The sequence below is a fragment of the Cebus imitator genome, unplaced genomic scaffold (assembly GCF_001604975.1).
Source record: "Cebus imitator isolate Cc_AM_T3 unplaced genomic scaffold, Cebus_imitator-1.0 Scaffold37, whole genome shotgun sequence".
In the NCBI taxonomy this organism is placed as follows: domain Eukaryota; kingdom Metazoa; phylum Chordata; class Mammalia; order Primates; family Cebidae; genus Cebus; species Cebus imitator.
This window is the reverse complement of record NW_016107352.1, coordinates 863,123-885,371: the sequence shown is the minus strand read 5'-3', so window position 1 is coordinate 885,371 and position 22,249 is coordinate 863,123. Positions and strand designations below refer to the sequence as shown.

Genomic DNA, 22,249 nt, shown 5'->3' with positions numbered 1-22,249 from the left:
ATCCTTTTGCTCTAGACCAGTGCCTAGTATATAGTGGGAACTTCATACATTTTTGTTGTTGAAGACATAAGCATATAGATACATAATGTCAATATAAATTATTTTTTTATGACTGTTGAAATTTATAAGGACATGTTTTCTTTGTTTTAACTGTAAATTTTACACAATAACTTACGGGCCAATTTCTGAAATTTATAATTCACTTCTTTTATTCCCTCCCTCCACTTTGCATGTTCAATAAAATCAGGCACTCTTTAATATCAGGTATATTTTTAAAGAAAAAGAGGTCAGCATTTAATGTTTGTATGAACTAAAAGAAAAAGGAAAATTGGCAATGAGTTTCCATACTCTCCCAGTGCCAATGAATGGTTCATAATTGCTGTTCTGTGGTTTCATTCCCTCAGGCAAAATGTGCTCAAGTAGAAAAGGTGTTTATGACACTTCCTGATTTTCTCTGTTTTGGACATCTCAATACATAAGTAAGGAATAAGGCTTTGTCCTAACAGGAGGGTTTCCATAGAGGTTTCCTTCTGTGGTTATCCAGTGCCTCTCTGTTAAACCAGAAATAACGTCTGTTTCTTCCCTGCTCTACATGTCTGTTACATTACAAATTTAGGCTACTTTTCATTGACTGTCATTCTTAGGGGAGGTTAAAGAAAATAAAGGTGGAAAATAGCTACTACTGATCCAATATTTTTATCTTACTTCAGAGGATAAGCTTTATGTGTCAAAATATAATGCTAGTCAGGTAGTGTTGACTACACAAATTTAGTTCTGATTTATAGGACATTAATACCAAAATATATTTATGCTCCAAAGCCTGAACGTGGCAACATAAATTTTGCTTTTTTATTTTTAAAATAATTAAATTTTTAAAACCAGGTCATATATTCACAGGCTCCAAAATTCAAAACTTCATAGAAAAATATACAATAAGAAGTCCCAATCTCATCCTTCCCACCTTGTTATATCTGACACTGGTCCTAAGTTGCAATTTTTATTAATTTCCTGTATAAATGTCCAATGTTTCTCTAAGTAAATAAAAACAGATAGTAATATACTGTCATGTTTTTCTTATTACACAAAATGTAACAGATAACATACAGTGCTCTGCTTTATGTCTCATTATGTCTTTTTTTATGGTATCATGTCAGGTTTCTTTTAATTGTACTTTAGGTTCTGGGGTACATATGCAGATCATACAGGATTGTTGCATAGGTACACACATGGCAATGTGGTTTGCTGACTCCATCCCCCCGTCACCTACATCTTGCATTTATTCAATTAACTATGAATTCTAGAGATCTTTCTCCATAGTGATGTGTAAACAGCTTCTTCCTTTTTTATAGCTACATAATATTGACTTATGTAGCTGTATCCTAGCTTATTTCCAAGTCCACTTGGGTTATTTCCAATATTTTACTAACATAGACTATATTGCAATAAATTATCTTAAATGTACATATTTCATACAGAAACATATATAAATGCCAAGCTCGGATCATTGGATAAAAGGGTAAATAGATTTATAATGTAGATAGATAATGACAAATAACTCTTCACTGAGTAGCTTCTGTTTTAAAGAAAAGGCAAAATAAAATTATGGAGAAATAGAGATCTCAATTCAAACACTAATACCTGCTTTACTGTTTCCCATTCTTATCAAGAACAGATAATCATGAATGCAATAGTGACTGTTATCATCATAAATTTTTTCTTATTTCTTCTTTTGTGTATATAATGTGCATAACAAAGAGAATTCCTATTAATTTCACCTAAATCTAATTGATTATATAAATTATCTTGTTGAATTTAAAGAAACCATTATTTTTCATTTTCAATATCACTAATGAATGTGAATGTGTGTGTGCTTATGTATGGAGAATCTGTTTAAAGGAAGCATAGTACATTTATGATATTAATAAATAAAAATATCTTAAAATTTAATCTGATGTTACATGAGTTTACTCTAAATAGAATGTATTGGTTGCATGAAAATACAGACCTGTATTTATGTCATATGACAACACAGATTTATGATGTAAAATAAAACTGTGTTTTGGCTCCTTTTGTAAGATAGTGTTTTTAAAATATTTATTTTAAGAGTAACATGATAGTTATAGTAGGCCCACTTATAAGTAAGTTTAATGAATTTGTGTTTCTCTTCTAGCTTTCAATTTTTTTTCCTTTGGATTTTTTCTTGTAATTATCTGGATTCTAATATATAGGTGGTAACTCTCTTGAAAGTCTATAACTTAGTAAAGCCCTAGATTCTGCTTGGGTAACAATCCTCATTTGCTTCCAAGTACAGTTGTTTTATCCCATCTCTTTTTCCCTTGATTCCAAGGTTTTCCCATCTATCTTACACTTAATAGTTCAACTATGATATTGGCCTCACAGATTGTCAAGTCCTCTGTCCAAAACTCTATTTCCTGCAACATTGTTTTGAGCTCAGCTTGTTTGTAGGAGAGATTTTATCTTCATCTGCACTCAACAGATAACACAATTTCCCTCCAAGTTTTTTACTATTTTGTGTACCAGAATTCCTGTTCCTAAGCCCCAGATCACCAGCTGGGTTCCAGAGCATAGGAACCAGGACCAATCACTCTTCTGCCAAGTAGTTATCTTGATTAATCACATCTTTGCACTACTAGATTGGACCTCCCATGACTTGAATCAGCTTGTTATGTATCTAGCATGTTCTGCCTTAAACAATCCAGCTGTCTTTCTCAAGGCAAGTTATTTAGGCAGGAACATAGATTTATTACCTACAGTTCTTTTTTTTAAATACTGCTTTTTTAGAACTAGAGTTGTTCTATTTAAATCCTTTTACTCTCTCCACCTTCTAAATATAGTTGTTTTATGTCTATTAATATTGAACACCTTATCAGATGGTATTATATCTTTTGCTTCAGCCATAAAGTATGATTAAAGAAACTGACAAGTTCAAAGACAGCCTACAATGTCTGCTTCAGTTTTTATTCTTTACCTTTTATTCTTCTTTTCTCCTGAGGGTATATGCACTTTGGTTGTTGGTATTTCATTTTTGTTTTGGAAGTTTCCTTTAGCCATTCTTCAAGAGAAGTTCTGCTAGCCACAAATTCTGTTAATGTTCCTTCATCTGAGAATGTCTATTTCCTCCGAATTCCTGAAGAATCCTTTCACGATAAAGGATTTAATGTTTACAGCTCTTTTCTTTCAGCATTTAAAAATGGTATGCCTCTTCCTCTGGCCTCTACAGTCTCTGATGAGGAATGCACTTAATTCGAATTCATCTTCCTTTATGCGTAATGCATCATTTATCCCTGGACTTTTATAAATTTTTCCTTGGTCTCTGGTTTTAAAGTGTTTAATTATAATGTGTCTAAGTGTAATTTTTTTTCAGGTTTATGTTTATGGCTTGCTTAGCTTCTAAAATTTGTAGATTTACATCATTTACAAAATTCTGTACATTTTTTCCATTACTTTTCTATTACTACTTTTTCAGTCCCACACTTCTCCTTTTCATTCTGGACTCTGATTATGCTAGTGCTAGATCTCTTGTTACTACTCTACATATTACTGTGGATCTGCTCATTTAAAAAAAATCTATCTTCTCTCTGCTGTTCAGATTGAGTAAATTATATAGATTTGTGTTCAGGCCTACTGATTCTATTCTCTATCATCTCCAGTCTACTGCTGAGACCATCTATTTACTTGGTAGACATAAGCATTCTAAAATTTTACATGGAAAGAGAAAGTCCTATAATAATCAAAACAATTTTGAAAAAGATAAATAAAGTATGAGGAATCTCTCTTCCTGATGTTACTGCTTATTATATAGTGGTAGAAATCAAGATAGTGTGGAGCTGGCAAAGGAATAAATGATAAAATAAATGGAAAATAATACCTGAAATAGATTCACACAAATATGCCCAATTAATTTTTTGGCAAAGGAACAAAAGCAATTCAATGGAGAAGAAATACCCTTTTCAGTAAATGATGCTAGAGCAATTAGATCACTGAGAAAGAAAGAAGAAAGAAAGAAAGAAAGAAAGAAAGAAAGAAAGAAAGAGAAAGAAAGAAAGAAAGAAAGAAAGAAAGAAAGAAAGAAAGAAAGAAAGAAAGAAAGAGAAAGGAAGGAAGGAAGGAAGGAAGGAAGGAAGGAAGGAAGGAAGGAAGGAAGGAAGCCTATATCTAAACTTTACATTTCATACAAAAATTAAGTAAAATGGATTACAGACTTAAATATAAAACAAAACTATAAAGTTTTTAGAAGAAGCATAGGTGAAAGTCTTTGGGATGAGAAATAGGTAAACAGTTTTTAGATTTGACACCCAAAGTGTGATCTGTAAGACAAAAAATTGATAAACTGGACCTCATCAAACTGAAAACATCTACTCTATAAGACAAAAAAAATGGAAAGGTTTAAAAAACAAAATAAAGAATAGAAGAAAATATTTACCAATCACATATCTAATAAGGCCTTGTATCTCAAATATATAAAGAATTCTCAAAACTCATCATTAAATAAATAATCAAATTAGAAATAAGCAAAACACATGAATAGACATTTCATCAATGAGGATATACACACAGCAAACACATGAAAAATGTTCAAAATCATTAGCCATCAGAGAGGCACAAATTAAAACCATAATAAGATATTACTATCCAGAATAGCTAAAATGAAATATAGTGATAACACCAAATATTGATGAAGATGTAGAGAAACTGAGTTGCTCATACATTGCTGATGGGAATGTAAAATGGTACAATCACTGTGGAAAACAGTTTGGTAGATTTTTAAAAGTAAATATAAATTTACCATAGAACCTAGTGGATGTAATCCTAAAAATTTATTCCAGATGAACAAAGACTTATCTTCATACTAAAATCTATACATGAATGTTCATAGCACCTCTACTTGCATTAGCAGAGAACTGAAAACAACCCAGACATTCTTTAATGGATAAATTGCTAAGCTGTGGCACATCTGTAGCATGGAATACTACCCAGCAATAAAAAGAAATAAACTATTGATACACACAAGGAACTTGGATGAACCACAAAAAATTATACTGAATGTTAAAAGCCAACCTCAAAAGGATATCTACTGTATGATTTAATTTATGTAGCAGTCTTAATTTAATTTTAGAGATGGAGAGCAAATTAGTGGTTGCCAGAGGCTAGGGATGGGGGCACAGAGATGAGTGTGACTATGTGACTATAAAGAAACAATGAGACAGACTCTTGTTGGGATGGTACAGTGGAATGTCTTGATTGTGGTAGTGGGTACACAGGCTACACATGTTAAAACTGCATAGAGTCACACACACACACACACACACACACACACAGAGGAATATATGTATGCTGTTGAAAACTGAACTAGCAGTATGGGTATATAATGTTAATTTCTTGGTTTTGATGTTGTATTATAGTTGTATAAAATGTTAACTTTGGAGAAGGCTAGGGGAAGAATGCGGTAGATTTCCCTGTAACTCCTTCACAACTGCCTGTGAATTTATAATTATTTCAAAATAAAAAGTTCAGTAAAATTAAATATCTTTTGCTTATCAAGAGCTAAGACAAAGTGAAAAGTTAAGCCATGGAATGGGAGAAGGTATTTGATATATCCAACAAAGGATGAATGACCAAAATGTATAAAGACTTCCTACAACTCAATAATAAAAGGCAAACTAATTTTTTAAGTGAGTGAAGGATGAGAACAGGCAACTTCAAAAGAGAAAATTGACATATATGAAACCTGACTAAAAATCACTGGCAATCAAAGAAATGCAAATTTAGACAATAGTGAGATATTAATTTGCATCTCACATACAAAAATAAGTTGTCTTACAATACCAAGTGTGGGTAAACTTGTAAGGCTGCTTCTGCCTAGAAATAGAAAAGCCCGATTTTTCTTTTTTTCTTTTTCTTTCTTTCTTTTTTTTTTTTTTTTTTTTNTTGAGACAGAGTCTTGCTGTGTCACCCAGGCTGGAGTGCAGTGATGCAATCTCTGCTCACTGCAAACTCTGCCTCCCAGGTTCAAGTGATTCACCTACCTCAGCCTCCTGAGTGTCTGGGATTATAGGCGCATGCCATCACACCTGGCTAATTTTTTGTGTATTATTAGTAGAGACAGGGTTTCACCATGTTGATCAGGCTGGTCTCGAATTCCTGACCTCGTGATCCATCTGCCTCGGCCTCCCTAAGTGCTGGCTGGCCTGATTTTTCTAATTCTATATGAGTTTATAGAACCTAAGTCTCTAGGTTCTATACAATGCATGATAACTATTTTTAATCAAATAGTAAATAGTTACACTACCATACACTTGGAATAAATTGGATACATAATTTAAATTCTACTTAACAAATTCTCAGTCACCAAAGGTTACATTTATAATATATCCAAATATATAGTGGTGGAATTTTTTTCTTTTTCTGATATAAGCTAATAAATTTTAGCAGTTGAACATTTGAAAATTAAAATAGTTTTATTGTACTTCTATGTGTTGGCTGAGTTAAAATGATAAACAGTAAGAAAAAGAAACAGAATTAGATTCAGTAGAAACCCCTACAAGATTAGATATTTATTCAGGAAAAATCAGAAGTTGGCTGACTGATCATATCGTTGAAAGAGACATGAAGAGCAAAAGCTAGGACTTGGGTGTGTACATGAATGGATAGCGGAATGTGCTAATAGAAACCAGGATATAGACTTGTATTCACAGCTCTTAAGAAGTTAGGGAATAAATGTATTGTCTTGGCTCTTCATGAAAGAAGCATGTGATTTATCTGCCTTGCCAGTCACCAGAGTAAATGTTTGCTTTCACAGGCAACAAAAGAAGACTTTATGACTGCAATGAAATGAAACTACTAATAAAAGTAAAACTTTACAGATAGCAAAGCTCTAAAATTTCATGCCACGTTAAATGTTAAATGACTAATAGTAGCAATCCAACCCCAGTACTAATTGTTCTATAGTGTTTGGAAGAAATATAACTTTACTGTTCTTAAACCCTTCCTAGGAGTAGTAAGTAGATCATGCTTTGGGCTAAAATTATCCCTGGGCTCCCAGTAATCTCAATTGACGTCATCGCTTGGAAAGTGTCAGGAAACAAACTAAAGGAAATAGTTCCTGCTCTTGGTTTGTGTAACCTATTTTTCAAAAGTCCAGGGCATCCTGTTCTTTCCCAGAGGAAGAAAGGAAAGGAATTTCAGAACAAGGACGCTGATATACTTTAGAAAGCTGCTATAGGTTACAGGCACCTCTCTGACTTAATAGTAAGGTACATCCACATGTCTAAGTGGGAGAAAAGATCTAGCCCAGGAGAAACACTGGCTTCTGGTGCCACATTGAAAATTACAGGGCAAGTTAATAACTAAGTTCATGTGAGCTAGAGCTAACCAGCAAGGGTTTTTCCATGTTTTTCTTTTGGCTCAAACTTGGAGTAATATGCATTCCAAAGATGGAAGAGAAAGGGGAAAAAGGCTCAAGAAGAGAAAGAAAGGTCCCTTTTTTTGAGGTTTGGGCATCAGGTACTTTTGTTATGAGCTTGAGAGGAGTTATACTCTGGCGTGTTGCACCTGCAGCATAAAATCACTGAAGGGAAGGTCGCTGTGAAAAGGTAAAGCCACAGACTGGGAGAAGGTATTTGCAACACATAACATCAACCATGACTTAATGGCCAGAATATATGAAGAATTCCTACAAATCAGTAAGAAAAAGACCAACTAATTTTTAAAGTGGGCAAAGATTCACTGGTTCCTTTGGAGGAGAAGAAAAAGAGGCATGTTTGTCCCAGGCCTGTAGGAAAATGCTGGCAAGACTGAATGCAGAGATCCAAGTGTCTGCGCTGCACCAAAGCCACCGAACTGGAGTAGTGGCATGCCCAAGACCTGGAGAGCATGTGGGAGATGTAGCTCTGTGCAGGCATAAGTACTGGCCCTCAAAGCCAGGGCTAGCCTGCCCGCATGTTACAGAGAGGCAGGGCACTCTTCCTGGTTCCCAACCCAGTCTTACTACTACAGGAACACTATAAACAAGATCTAAATGATGATAAACTGGGGAAGATATGATATGGCTTGGCCTTGTTCTGTTAACGTTACCGGAATTCTACTTGCTCGGTTTCTTAATAGTTCAGGTTAGATCAAACACATTCCAGAGTCAGAATTCAGCACTCTAAAGCATTGACACAGAGAACTGGATTGGAGATGTGGTCTGCCAGACCACCTAATATTTTGAAACATATTCCAAAGACCCAAAAAATTATGGGGAGAAATATAAAGGTTAATGCATGAAAAGTGCCCTCTTAAATCACCAACACTCATCTTCCCAAGATAAAACTTTATTGAAGCATCAAGCAATATACTGAAAGAAGTATCATGCTCAAGTAATGTTATTTCCATAATTGAACATCTGATACTCTCTGCCCTCTTAAAAAAGCCTGAATAGTGAGCAAAGATGAGTAGCACATATGCTTTTATACATAACCCTATCTATATGGCTCTTGAGAAAGTCTCCTTTTAATTTCTTTCTTCCTTCCTTAAAAAGTTTGTTGGTTTTATCTGGTAAAACTAAGACAAACTAGTTCTTCTACTGAGAATGCACTTTCTCCCAAGTTATTTATGAAATAACGCAGCTGCCTTTTTCTTTAAAGGGGTTCTTGTCTTCTGGAATTCCCTTTACTAGAGGATCCTCTCCAGAACGTTCTTCAATATAGTTCTTTATTTCTTCAGAACATTTAGACACCTTAAATACAAAAAAAAAAAAAAAAAAAAAGAATACGTTAGGTTCGGGTTCTTCAAAGTTTGTCCCTACCCTTTAATGAAATTAGTATAATTGAGGATAAGCAGTTTTTAAACATTTTTACATATATATATATTTATGTTTATATATATAATATTTATAGTACATATATAAAATCTGGGGTCTGCACTCTAATATTTTTATTCTATCACTGTATCTATGATACAATTTATGTAAAACATATTTCTTAATGTTGGTCATTGGTCAAATTGAAAAATGTTTGAAATACACTGCATTAAATAAATCATCTCCAGGAATCTTTTTTCCATTGTGCCTCAATTGACTTCCTTTCTCTGCCAAAATACAATTATGACATGTCTGCAACATTTTAGGAATTAAAATTTAACATGATTTTAATTGTCCATGCTAATGAGCAGGTGTGGTAGTAGATAATCCCCAAATGTTTTGGGGTGTGTTATGCCACAATTCTCACTTACAGGTGTGGGCATGTTCTGAAATTTCACAAAATGATAGAAGCTTTCGAAAAAGCCTGACTCTGGAAAGACTGGAGCTGCCCAAATATTGAAATCTGTGTTGCTCCTCAGAATTTTTTCCTGCTGCATGAGGGCAATGATCATAATAAAAGACTTATCTGAGATTTATTAGGCTTATCTGAGAATAAATTTTTTCTGTGATGGAGAAAAATTGAATAGTTTCTTCAAAAAGTCTATCTTTAAAAGACAGTTTGCAAGAGTGAGTTAAGAAAAAAAAGAATAAAAACAAAAGAAAAGAAATTAGGGTCTTAATGAAGGCCTGTATTGCTAGTAAGAAATTAAAAGTGAAAATTATAGAACCTTCAGCAAATTTCAGTGGAGGCCTCTGAAAACTGGGCAAACATTTCCACTGAATTAGTAATCTAAATTAGTAACCTCAAAATGTTTTAATGGTTACAACTAAAACATGTTTGCATATGTCTCCCAAAATGAGTATAATTCTTCATAAATAAATATAATTATTTAACTACAAATAAGTGTACTTAACTACAAATAAGTATTTATATTAAATAAATGTAATTATTTGACTATATTTGAATAAGTAGTTATTTGCAGTAAAATAATTGTATTCATTTTGGGATACATATGCAAACATGTATCCCAAATAAGTACAGATACTACTTTGTTAATACATCATGTGAAATTATAAAACATAAACTGGAAATTATAAATGGGTGAGGTTTAAAACTAAACAGAAATAGAAATGTTAATATTTTACTTCCATGCCCAAAATGATTATCTTTTGCAAACTGGTGTGGAAGCCTCCGACCTCAAATTGAAAACTAGGTGATACAGTTCTGTGACTTAAAATCAGGCAAAATAAAGTCTTTCAAGTACAATTATATCAGGTAACATTTGCTCTCAATTGTGGCTGACATTCAGAGTGTGTGCCTTTTAAGTGAATTCTCAAAATTGATAATGCACGTGTCTATAACCTAGGGTCTATGATCCCATGTTAATTTCTGAACAAGATTCATGCTTGCTACATTGAATCTTTTCTTACAAGGTTTTTTCCTTAGGTTTCAGAAGAGGTCTGTAACCTCCAAATGTGAGTAATTACTCCTCTGATACATTTCCTTCCATAACCAAGAGGGTATGTTTAATAAACATTTAGCTACAGCCAGAATGCAATTTGCAAATTTTGTCTGGACCTGAGTTGCGGACTGAATACATACCCCAGACTTTAACTATTTATTGACTGAATAATGGACTGGGCACGAGAAGAAGAATGTTTTAGTACTTGCCCTATCACTATCTATCTCTGTGGTGTTAAATGAGGAGCTAGTTACCCTTTGTGGGACTCAAGTTTTTATTAAAGTGAGGGAGATGAATGTTCTCTAAGCCTTCCAATGCTTGCCTAGCAATAATAATGTATAATTCCAAGTGTATAATCAAATATCTATATATTATATTGACATTTAGATGCCTCTTTCTGTATTTCCTAAGGATACATGTACCCGATGGTTTTTCTTTCTCTGGCATACACTTTCGGTTTCTGGAGATGGGAAGTTGATGCCACAGGCTGTGTTCTAAAGGGTGAGGCTGGCTAGCAGGGAGAAACTGCTAATGGATGATACAGTTAATTTTTACATAGTTGCATCCACATCCCTGTCCAATAGCTAACCTAAAACTCTGAATAAGTAGAAGATATTTGTCTTTTTTCCTAAATTCTGCACAGTGATACCAAATATTAAGATATTAGAACTTTGTGTAGGCAATGCTATACTTCAGTATATGAAACTCTGTTTAATATGTAACTCCTAAGGTTTATTGTGTGAACATATCTAAGTGGCCAACATTTGCTGTAGCGGGAACTTTGCCATCCATAAAACGAGTCACTTAAGGTTTCAAGAAGTATGCTTATTGGTTGGGTAGCATAACTTCTTTTTTTCCCCATTAAACACACTGGTATTTTTAAAGCTATAAACTCTTAAGACGCTAGAAGGGACATCTCATTATAAAAGCTAGCAAGAGCAGGGATTTGGATGTGAAAGGTTAAATTTGAGAAAAGAAATATGTAAAAAGTAAAACACAAAAATGCCTGTATCTTCTAATCATTGCTCAAGAATAAAAAGACTCTTTCCATTAACAGAATTATTATATTAGAACAGGAAGGCCAGTGAGCATATTATAATGCTTCATTTCCATTGTTTTTTCTTAATTTTTTTTCTAGTGCTGAACCATAATAAATAAGATCAGTTCAAAATTTTGTTGCTGAAGAGGAAAGGTTATCTTTAAACAATATCTAATCAAAGACTTTTCCTAGTCTACAGATTGCCTGATTGAGTTAAAACAGGAAGAGGAATTAGTGTCTAAAGGAAGGTCCTGATGACCAGTAAGAAATTGAAGTAAAACTTACAAAACTCTCAAAACGTTGCAGTGGAGAGAATTGAATACTGGGTCATATGTTCTCACTGAAATGGTAATCTCTATTAGCAGTCTCTAAAACTTTTAAATTGTGATCACTAAAAAAAATTCCATATGCACTTCAGTGTATGTATAATTATTTATAAATAAGCACAGATACAACTGTATTAATCGCATACTTATAAAACATAAAGTGAAAATTATAAAAGGATGAGATGTACAAATAAAGAAAAATATAAATTCTAATATTTTGCCCCCAAGTTCCGGTGGACTGTTCTTTGCATGTCACTGAAGGCCGCTAGTGAAATTCAAAATTAAATAATGTAGTTGTAAGACTTTAAAATATGGTTTTAGAAATTTTCCTTCAAATATCATCCTTTCTAGTAGTGTAAAAGATCAAAGGACCAAGTAGCGATCCGCTTTTTTCCAACAAATGAGTTTTGAAAACCAGCTGTCTAATGGAAAGCAAGATTTCTTGTCTATTTTTCTCTTCCTAGGCGTCTTAAAAGTTAGGACATTTGGCTTTAAATTCCTTATCAGATCCTTACTCTCTCCTCTACCTCGTACGATTTCCCCACATCAGCTGATAGTCCCCGGGCACTGCCAAAGGGTGGTGAGAAGAGAAGCTAAGGGGGGAAAAATAAACCAAACTATTTGTTTTACTGTAAGTAAACAAATGCTTCCTGCTTCATTTCAGAGAAGGAAATATTCCAGGACAGCCAACTTACTTGTTGTCTCTGCAACTTCACTTCTTTGCGAAGCTGCTCAACTTCCATTTTCAGTTTTTCCTTCTCTGGCAAATCTTCGATGTGAAGGGCAGGCATTTTCGCCCCACAGCTGGGCCCGGGCTAGCTCGGGCAGCGGAGCGGCTGGAAGAGCGGCGAAGCTCGGCGCGTTCCGAAATAACAGCGGGTCCTGGCCGCAGCCCACCCGCGCAGAACGTGACCGCAGCCTCGCCGCGGTCCACAGCTCCCCGAGGGCTCGGCTTCCTCCGGGACGCCCCGTCAGGCGAGAGCGCCCAGCGTCCTAGGACCTGAGAACTCCTTGCCTTTTCTCAAGTCCCCGCAACCCAGGAGGCCTGCCCAGGTGCTAGGTCGGAGTTAAGTTTGAGACTGAGTCCAAGCAGCTTCTTGCTGCTCAATCGCCCCGCAGGGATGCCTATCCTGAGCAGGCCCTGACTCAGGACCTGCCACGCCCGCGGGGGACGGCTGGGCTAGGGCTGCAGGGCTGGGGACAGCAGAAGTTTTACTTTTTGTTTTCCGAGCCCCCACCCCCACCCCTACCCCCCGCCGCCCCTTTTTCGGTTTCCAAGTCACATCCGGGGTTTGTTTGTGAATCAAGGAAAAGAAGGACACTACCCCAGCAGGAAATAACTGGCCTTCACCTCTCCAAGAGTTTAAAAAATATGCTAGATATAGCTTTTCATATATATAGGTTGGTGAAAATTACATATATAGGTTGGTGCATATATAAGTTGGTGCAAAACTAATTGGGATTTTTGCCGCAAGGGCAAAAACTAATTTGTTTTGCACCAATCTAATAAATGCATAGTGGGAAATGGACGCTTAAGAAAAGGCTCAAAAGAAAATGAAGCTCAGCTCTAATCATCGAAATACCCACCAGTGCTCTGCTGATGTGTATCTGCTGATGTGTATCTATCCAGTCTGTTCAAGGCCTAATATGGATTTATACATTTTGGGGGAGGAGGGTGCAACAGGGTGTGGTATGGTTTACAAGTTGTGCAGACATTTTCTGTTATTAAATAATCATCTGCATCCTCAACAGCAGCAGAATTTTTATGTTTTTATTTTTTCGGGGCAATGTTTTGCAGAGTGGCGCATCAAAGGATGATTAAGAGAAGACAGAAGCAGAAATCTTAAAGTTCTTACCAGAAAGACTTTCTCCACTCCCCAACCCCAAGATTTGGGTGACAGTTGACACCAAGGATTTTGAATTTCTAGCTCCTGAACCTTCCTGGATGCAGGCAGTAGATTTATTTAGTATTAGTTTCTCCACTTTCTGGAAATTGATATTTATCTAGCTGCTGCTCTGGAAAGCCATGAAAAGTATCTGATGTGAAAAATGTTTACATGCAATAAAACTTTCCCTTTAACTATAAAGTTTTGTTAATGGTGCTCAAAAGAATAGAAGAAAAATCAAACATGAATGTAAGAAATCTTCCCAAGCAGTTGGATATTTCTCTTTCTTTCCAGAGGCAACTTCCTGCCTCATAAAGTCAAATGCAAGTGAAGAGTGGAGGCATTAACTGAATATTTCACAGTAGCTGACCCTAGACACCCATGACCATTCCCTGTTTAGGAAGCAGGAGTATTTGTTTGTTCCTAGTTTCTTGCCCGGCTTCACTTGTCCTCAATGAATAAATTAGAATGAAAATAACAATGAGTCACTTAAACTCCTGGCTTGTCACAGCTCTGCCACAGGCCATCACTGAAAAAGTCACTTAATTTTTCTGGCTTTTGGTTTTCTAATTTGTAAAATGTGTAATAAAGCAGGGAAGGTGGTCAGTCAGCTGAGCTATGTTGTGTCTCTAAATGTATTTGTATGTCTATATATGATAAGTCACTTTCACAAAGAAAATGTTTAAGAGCTTCACTTTCAATATTTGAAATACAGGGTTTCCCAGGCTCAAAGTAATTAGATCATCTGCTGAAGTTTACGTGTGAGTAAACAGTGAGACGATACAAATGTCATCTCTCTCTTCTGCACTAAATTCATTTTAAAAATTTTCTATTACTTAAATTTAAAAGGTTGGTTAAAAATACCTTAAATAAATTAGTAAAAGTAATCAATGTGAATGTGGCCTAAATTAAAAGGTACAGCACCTAAGTTAAATAAATTAATGTGTGTTTATTCTAAGTCATAAAAATAGAATTATTTTGGCTTGGAAACTTCTTTCCCATGAAATCATCAAGTTGCATAGAGGGATAAATATTTATAAGCCCATACTGGTTCTTTAACTTTTCCCATCATATTATGAGACATATTAGAGACAAAATACTTATTAGTCTTCTTTTTTTATTGTTATTAAATAATTTATATTCTAATGTCTTAAGTAAATTGATTAAAGTGAATTGCGAAATATTGACATTGCATGATCACACAGCATTCTGAAAAAGGTTTGTTGTTGCTGTTGGATTTTAAATAGTAAAATAATGAGAACACTTTCTTTTAAACAAAAGGATGTATGGTCTCCTTGCCTGAACACTGAATTTACCTTCCAGAGAAGAACCATGTTAAGCAATTTCTCATGTATACTTGCAGAAATAGTCTATCAGCAATATTCAAAAGTTTTGAATAAATTTTAAAAGTTGTTTATCCATGTCCAAATGTTTTGTTTTTACTTACACTTTGCATATTATTGCAATAAAAGTTATTTTACAAGTAGTATGGGTAGAAACCAATCTTTAGTAAAATGCCAGGTGCAACCAGAGATGAACTTTTATGAATTAGCCCACTATCTTTTCACAGGTTCGTAGAAATTAGTCGATAAAAATAAAAGTAACCATTTTCACTTTTAAATTATAAAAGAATAACAACCATGAAATTTTTACTTTGGTATGCAAAAATAGGAAAAACAAGTTTTTGATAATTTTTCTAATTTATTATGTTGTTAAAAATCTATATAAATAAAAATAAACATTGAAGGCAGTTAAACTGGAATTGATTTAATACTAACTTGAACTAAAAAAAGACCAGGATTCTGGCCTTATTTTATCTTGTGACTTTTGCAAGAAACACATTCTTTCTGCTTCTTTATTTGGTATAAGTAAACTAGGTTACCTTTCAAATTCTGCTCTTCTAAAATTTATAGAGTGACTTTTAGAGGCCGAGGCAGGAGAATCACGTGAGACCAAAGGTTCAGGAGTTTGAAAACAGCCTAGACAGCATAATGAGACCCCCGCTGTATAAAACAAACAACAACAACAACAAAAATTAAAAAGTGCATGGTGACTGTTAGGCCATTGAAATGATGGTTTCTTTAAAGAAAGTATTTAATACACATTTTACACGCTCTTGGTTCATTTGATATTTGATATCTGTTAAAACAATCACGAGGCAATTTTTAGGAGCTCATTTGTTGCCTGTAACTACCTACCTACATTTTTTTTTTTTTTTGAGATGGAGATTTGCTCTTTTTGCCCAGGATGGAGTGCAATGGTGCAATCTCAGCTCACTGCCACCTCTGCCCACCTCCTGGGTTCAAGTGATTCTCCTGGCTCAGCCTCCCAAGTAGCTGGGATTACAAGTGAGAGCCACCATGTCCAGCTATTTTTCTTTTTTTTTTTTAAGTAGAGACAGGGTTTCACGGTGTTGGCCAAGCTGATCTCGAACTCCTGACCTCAGGAAATCCTCCAACCTAGGCCTCCCAAAATGCTGGGATTATAGGCATGAGCCACTACACTGGCGCTAAGATTCCTTTTCTAGATGAAGAGAATGCCAAGTCAAAGGATGATCTATGCCTGATGCTCTGAGTATTTTAGCAACTACCTATAATTCATGATATCAAAATAATTTCTCCAGCCAGGCATGGTGGCTCACATCTGTAATCCCAGCACTTTGGGAGGCTAAGGTGGGAGGATCATTTGAGGTCACGAGTTGGAGACCAGCCTGGCCGACATGGCAAAACCCCTTCTTTACTAAAAATACAAAAGAATTAGTAGGGTGTGGTGGTACAGAATTGCTTGAACCCAGGAGCTAGAGGTTGCAGTGGGTTGAGATTGCGCCACTGCACTCCAGCCTGGGCGAGAGAACGAGGCTCTGTCTCAAACGAATAAAATAAAAAATAAAAAAATAAATTTAAAAATGATTTCTCTTACCAATTTTGTTTCTACACAACTTTAACTTCCATTATATATAATTGATCATTCTCATTACTGAGTTTACTATTTTCCTTATGTTAACACTTTATTTAGGAATTTAGGAAGTTTGACATTAGCTTGGTTTTAAAATCTGGCTAAAATAAAACCAGTCAAAATTAAAATAACAGTAAGGTGTTTTCTTTTCTTTTTTTTTTTTTTTCTTACTAAAGCTTACACCCACCTGTGTGTGCAAAGTACCTTTAAAGTCCAAGTAGCTCAAATGATATATTGTAGAATCTATAATAGCTAATTCTCATTAATGACACCAGAAAATTTTGTTAAAGAGTCATATGTTAAGGTTGTGTTGGGAGTGGTTTTCGTTGCCTTGTAGTCTTACTTCATCCTCTTTAATCTCGTTACCCCGGCCTTGAAATAACAACTTCTGAACAAACACTGACAGTTATAGCTCAGTAGCCTGTGGGACAGTCATGACTTCATTTCCACCTTCCTGGACTATCTTTCTCTATACTTCCTTCCTCTGATTTCTCTCTTATTCAAAACCTGCTGACGATCTGTGTTTTAAGCAACAGGAATTGTACTCTACTGTTTACGTTGTACAGACAATTTGATAGTTGATATGACAGTTACAAAGATGAACAGTGCTTCTGGCTTAGGAAATTTCCAATATAGCACTGAAATTAAGACAACCATAGAAATTACAATAAGAGAAAGTAAAGTAATGTTAAATGAATTAAGAGATACACAAAATACTCTTGAGGTAGAATGGGAGAGACAGTCTTATAAGAAGAGCAGGATTTCAAAAGGCTGAAATGGGGTGGAATGGAGGGAGATTTCAGGTGGAGGGATCAGTGTGACCAAATTCCAGCTTGTGGGAAAATGTTGTCCACAAGAAGTATAATAATTATAGCAGATATGTATTAGGCTACTTTCAATGTACTCATTTCTGATCTGAGGGATTATAAGATTTCAGATAATCTATCCTAATCACTAATTTTGTACTTTCCTTTTGAAAGGAAAAAAGTAGGTTCAAAGAGCTGAAGTCATTTGTCCAAAGTTCTCAACTGCAAGGAAGAAGAGTCGAGGTTTTAACATAACGTTGTTGGGCTTCAAAATCTGTCTCAAGTTGTAAACTGAAAGCTAGAGATGTTGGTTACGACCATATTCTACATGTTACTGAATGCCATAGCAAATACTTACTTTGTATTTATTTTAATTAGAGAAGAGGGGATATATGGAACACTTCAATAAATACTAACTTGCAGATGGAAAACTTCTAGAGACAGACCACTATTAAATAAACAAATAAATTGTAGTATGCCAGATGGTGACAGTACTATGGAGGAAAACAGAGTGGGAGAGAGAGACAGGATGCACTTGGTGGAGGTTGGGGGAGCTGTATGGAGACGGCTTTGTAAATTTAAATAGGAGGAAAAAAAGCTTTTCCTGAGGAAAAATAGATAAGAGATTCAGTAACTAATCCAGGAATCCCTTAATACTCAAAGCAGATTTGATGAAGACACATGGTGGGGTATGTTGCTAACTGTTCAGCCAGAAGCCCAGAGTCTTGACTGGAGAAATGTGTCAGGTCACTTCTCTGAAACTTTATTTTCTCCATTTCAAAATGAAGGGGTTAGACAAGAGTCAACAAATATTTGTTGAGCATTTATGATGGTCAGAGTTGGAGGGCACTGTGCTAGGAGCCAAAGTTGGTACAACTTTCAGACTCCCTTCCAGACCAAGTAATAGATGATCTTAATGTTTTTTTTTAGAGGATTTCAAAAATCCTCTAAAAAATGTTTTTATAGAGGATGACAATTAGTATTTGTGAGTATTCTGATCATTGAAGTATATAAAATAACACTGTGAGACAGCAACAAGAAAACACTGACAACAAAAGTGGTTCTGATTTGGGTGACTACAACTTGTCATTTGTTACAGGCAAGTTATCTCTTAGTCATTAACACACAGGTAGTGAAATGTGACTCACGCAAACTTCTGGATGCCAGAAGGACCTGATGTAGGTGATGGCGATTTCTCTATCATGTGTGCTCACCTTGTTATAGAAAAGACTGTGTTGTTGAGACTCTTCATGAGGATAGGGCAAAATAGCATGTATCTTAAAGGATTTTGGAAATTTTGTCTAGATCCTTTCTCAGTAATAATACTAGTTAACACCTATTGTATCTTACTATGGGCCAGGTAATTAGCTGTTATAGTTGCTTTAGTGTACTATTTAACCCCCATACAAAACAGAAGATACAACCATTATTTTCTTCATCCTATGCTAGAAGAAACAAATTTAGAAAGAATTAAGTAGCTTATCCAAAGTCAGTTAGGCAGTAAAGTGGCAGAGCCAGAACTGTCTGGCTCCTAAATGCACGCTCATAACCATGATTCTGGTGTGGTTAAATTCACTGTGCTCTGTGACCATAGGCTGAACCCTTAAGCCAGTTGGCATTCTGAGGAAAAGTCATAAGATAGGTGACCTGTGTATCAGAGGAATAAGCTTCCTAATTCGTAAGCAAGAGAAAGGTTGGGAAGAAAAATAGAAGTCTAACCATAAAATTTCTGGGTAGAAAGCTATAAATGTTGAAAGGGAAGTGAAAAAACATAAAACAGTAAATACATGCTGACAACTTAGAATAATACAGACTCATTCATAAAACATAGTAATTCTTTTTAAAGAAAGTTAAGCAATATTTATTGTCAATTATATATTAAACCCTGTGCCAGATATGTTAAGAAAAGCATAGACTGATGGGTTACCTCATTCCAATTTTTATTAAAAGCTTGCATCTATAAATTTAAAAATCATATACGTGCTTAGTAATAGTATCACATATGAGAAAAATCCATAATTGTCATTAACATTTGAGATATTCCCAAGGATTTTTTTTTTTTTTTTTTTTTTGTATTATGAAATCACGCAACCTCCTTTGAGCTCCTTGAAGGGATTTTTTTCCTCTGGGACCCCCTTTACCAGTGGATCCTCGCCAGATCGTTCTTCAATGTAATCTCTTACTTCTTCACAACATTTGGATACCTTTAGGGGTAAGAAAAAGGGATGACTCATTTAGTTTAAAGCAGAATACTCCAGATGCCAGTAATTATTTATTACAATAAATTTTCATGTTGTATATTTTCTGTATGATTCTCTCTGCTTTCTGCCAATGCATGTACTTTGTAGGAAAGAAGAAAGTTGCTCCCTTCCCAGTCCTCCTGGATATATCTCCAGACAAAGGAAAAACAGCTGGCCACGCTCCAGCTAAAGATTCCCAACAGACACTGCCTCCAACTTCAAAAGAGACAAGACCCAGGGATCAGAACACAGCTGGCAACAGAAGTCAAGGGTGTCACCAGAGTTCATGTTGATTAAATCTTTTTCCTCATTCCAAAAATGTGACTTATAAAGGTGGAAGTAATGAATAATTATTAAATTCCAGGCTTATCATCATCTCTGAATTCTCAGAAGTAGACACATGTAATTTTACTTCACACTCATCTACAATGATTGATCATGGCGGTGCACTAGGTGAGCTCCAAGGGATCAGGGATTTGTTCAATGTATCTCAGGCATCTAGAACAGAGCCTGTGTTCTTTAGTGCTCACTGAATAATTTGCTGGACTGAATTATTCATTTTGTTTACGAGCTTGCTCTTCACTTATCTGCACCATTATAGTAATGATTTAGTAAAAAATCAGGTCTTAACATTTTAATGGAGTCAGCTAGAGCCTGTTAATGTCCCACTTAACATTCCTTCTAGAGAGAGGTGGTGTTCAATACATATGTAAATATACATACACACACACACACACACACAAATCAAATTATTCAAACTCTTTTAGCTTCAACTTGTTTTGTTTTCAATTAGTGTATCTTTCATTACAATAATACCGAGCTGCTTCATTTTTGTCAGTCTATTAAGTGGCCATTCCATACGTTATTTCACCATTTTACTGGTTTTCCAAATGAAATCTTTCTGCCACTTTGTATGTAAATTCAAAGGAACATTTGATATAAGACTTAAGATTATTTTACAACTATGCAAACTCATTATCTACATATTAGAACAAATTATTTTCAACTCTGGCAAGGAAGCATTTGTTAGATTAGGTTCTTCCTTCAAAGGATGATACTTGCAGATTTACAAAACTTTTGACATATGCATTAATTTAGATTCACTTTTTTTTCCCTCTTCCTCAATGGTCCCACACTCTCCTCCAAAAGCCACTACTTTTGGCTCCACCCAGGTGACAGGAACAGAGGTATAAATTGCTATCCTTAATTCAGTAAAGGGTTGGTTTTGACAGTGCCTGGCTAGGATCTGAGGATATGAGAATGGGAGGAACAAACAACCTAAAATTCTACATGTGTATAGGTTTAAAAATTATTTCAATGAGGCTTATTAGAAATGTATGTAGTTTAATACAGGATTACAAGTCTCTTCTCATTTACTAGCTATAGAGCCTAAGTTAAGGCAGTTCATCTAAGGTTCATTTACTTCATGTATAAAATAGGAATAGCTGCATTGGTTGCCTTAAATGCCTAACAGGTGCCTGGCACAAAAAGATGCATAATCAAATGGTGGCTGTTTTTAGCTATTACTACAAAGATTGTCGATAGTCATTGCCTATTACATTGACTTATAGGCATTGCAAATCTGTCAGCTTTAGAAACTGGATGCAAAGACTTGTCTTACTAAAAAAAATTGATTGAAGTATAATATGAATCAGTCTCATTCATAAAATCGATAATAATAATATAATGACATAATGCACCTGCTATTACTAGGCATTGTTCTCAGAGCTTTGCATATATTATCTTGTTTATTCCTCCCAATTGTCCTCTGAATTAGAAGCTATTACTACTGCTGTTTTGAAGAAACAGAGGCACAGGTAAATTATAAAACATAGATAAGGGTTACACAGGCAGAAAGTTGTTGTGGAGCAAGACTGAGCAGGGAATATGGTTTCAGAGTATATCCAATTAACCATACTGTACTGATCATCCACTTAACCACTTACCCATACTGAGTATATCCACTTAACCATACTGTACTGATTGTACATCAGAGCTAGGGGACCAGGACCTGGAAGTTCCGTTTTAAATAGAATACGTATATTTATTATATATTATATAAATATTTCTATACATTACATATATTTCTACATATACATAATATTTATTTTGGAGGACACAAATATTCAACCTGATACACATATATGTGTATATACATATGTATATATGTGTGTGTATATACGCATATATATGTGTATGTATATATATATGTGTATATGTGTGTGTGTGTGTATATATATATATATATATATATATATAAACAGGTTGAATATTTGTGTCCTCCACAAATTCATTTGTTGAATTCCTAACCCCCAAGGTGAGGTTTTTGGTAGGTGATTAGGTGATGAAGACAGAGCTCTCATAAACAGGATTACTGTCCTTGTAAAGAGACCCCAGAGAGCTTCCTCACCCCTTTCACCAAGTGAGGACAAAGTGAAAAGATAGGTGTTCATGAAGGAGGGATCAGGCCCTGGCTAGACAAGGAATCTGCTGGTGCCTTGATCTTTTACAACCCAGCTTCCAGAACTGTGAGAAATACATTTCTGTTGGTTATAAGACACCCAGTCAATGGTATTCTGGTACAGCAGCCTGAACAGACTAAGAGAGTACATGTATACGTATGTGTGTGTGTGTGTATGTGTGTGTGTGTGTGTGTGTGTGTGTGTGTGTGTGT

General features: G+C 35.1%; 2 protein-coding genes across 3 annotated transcripts in view; both read right to left on the bottom strand.

Moving 5' to 3' along the window:
• Nucleotides 1-8,321: 8,321 nt before the first annotated feature.
• On the bottom strand, nucleotides 8,322-12,904 carry GNG11 (G protein subunit gamma 11). The gene is made up of 2 exons (XM_017525111.2): nucleotides 12,384-12,904; nucleotides 8,322-8,737 (listed from the first exon to the last, which is right to left on the bottom strand). The coding sequence occupies exons 1-2, from the start codon at nucleotides 12,477-12,479 to the stop codon at nucleotides 8,612-8,614; spliced, it is 222 nt and encodes a 73-aa protein (XP_017380600.1). The 5' UTR covers nucleotides 12,480-12,904; the 3' UTR covers nucleotides 8,322-8,611.
• A 6,351-nt stretch (nucleotides 12,905-19,255) lies between these two features.
• GNGT1 (G protein subunit gamma transducin 1) overlaps nucleotides 19,256-22,249 on the bottom strand; it is a 4,566-nt gene continuing 1,572 nt past the window's right edge. For both annotated transcript variants that reach the window (XM_017525110.2, XM_037737271.1), the window contains exon 3: nucleotides 19,256-19,539. In XM_017525110.2, the coding sequence (XP_017380599.1) occupies nucleotides 19,411-19,539 (129 nt within the window). In that variant the 3' untranslated portion in view covers nucleotides 19,256-19,410. The remainder of the gene's footprint in view (nucleotides 19,540-22,249) is intronic.

What these genes read in the sequence shown, in the direction of transcription:
- GNG11 (XM_017525111.2), bottom strand. Translation starts at nt 12,479, where the DNA reads ATGCCTGCCCTTCACATCGAAGATTTGCCAGAGAAGGAAAAACTGAAA. An exon ending in TGAAGTTGCAGAGACAACAA is followed by an intron (nt 8,738 to 12,383) that starts GTAAGTTGGCTG and finishes TTTGTATTTAAG; the next exon opens with GTGTCTAAATGTTCTGAAGA.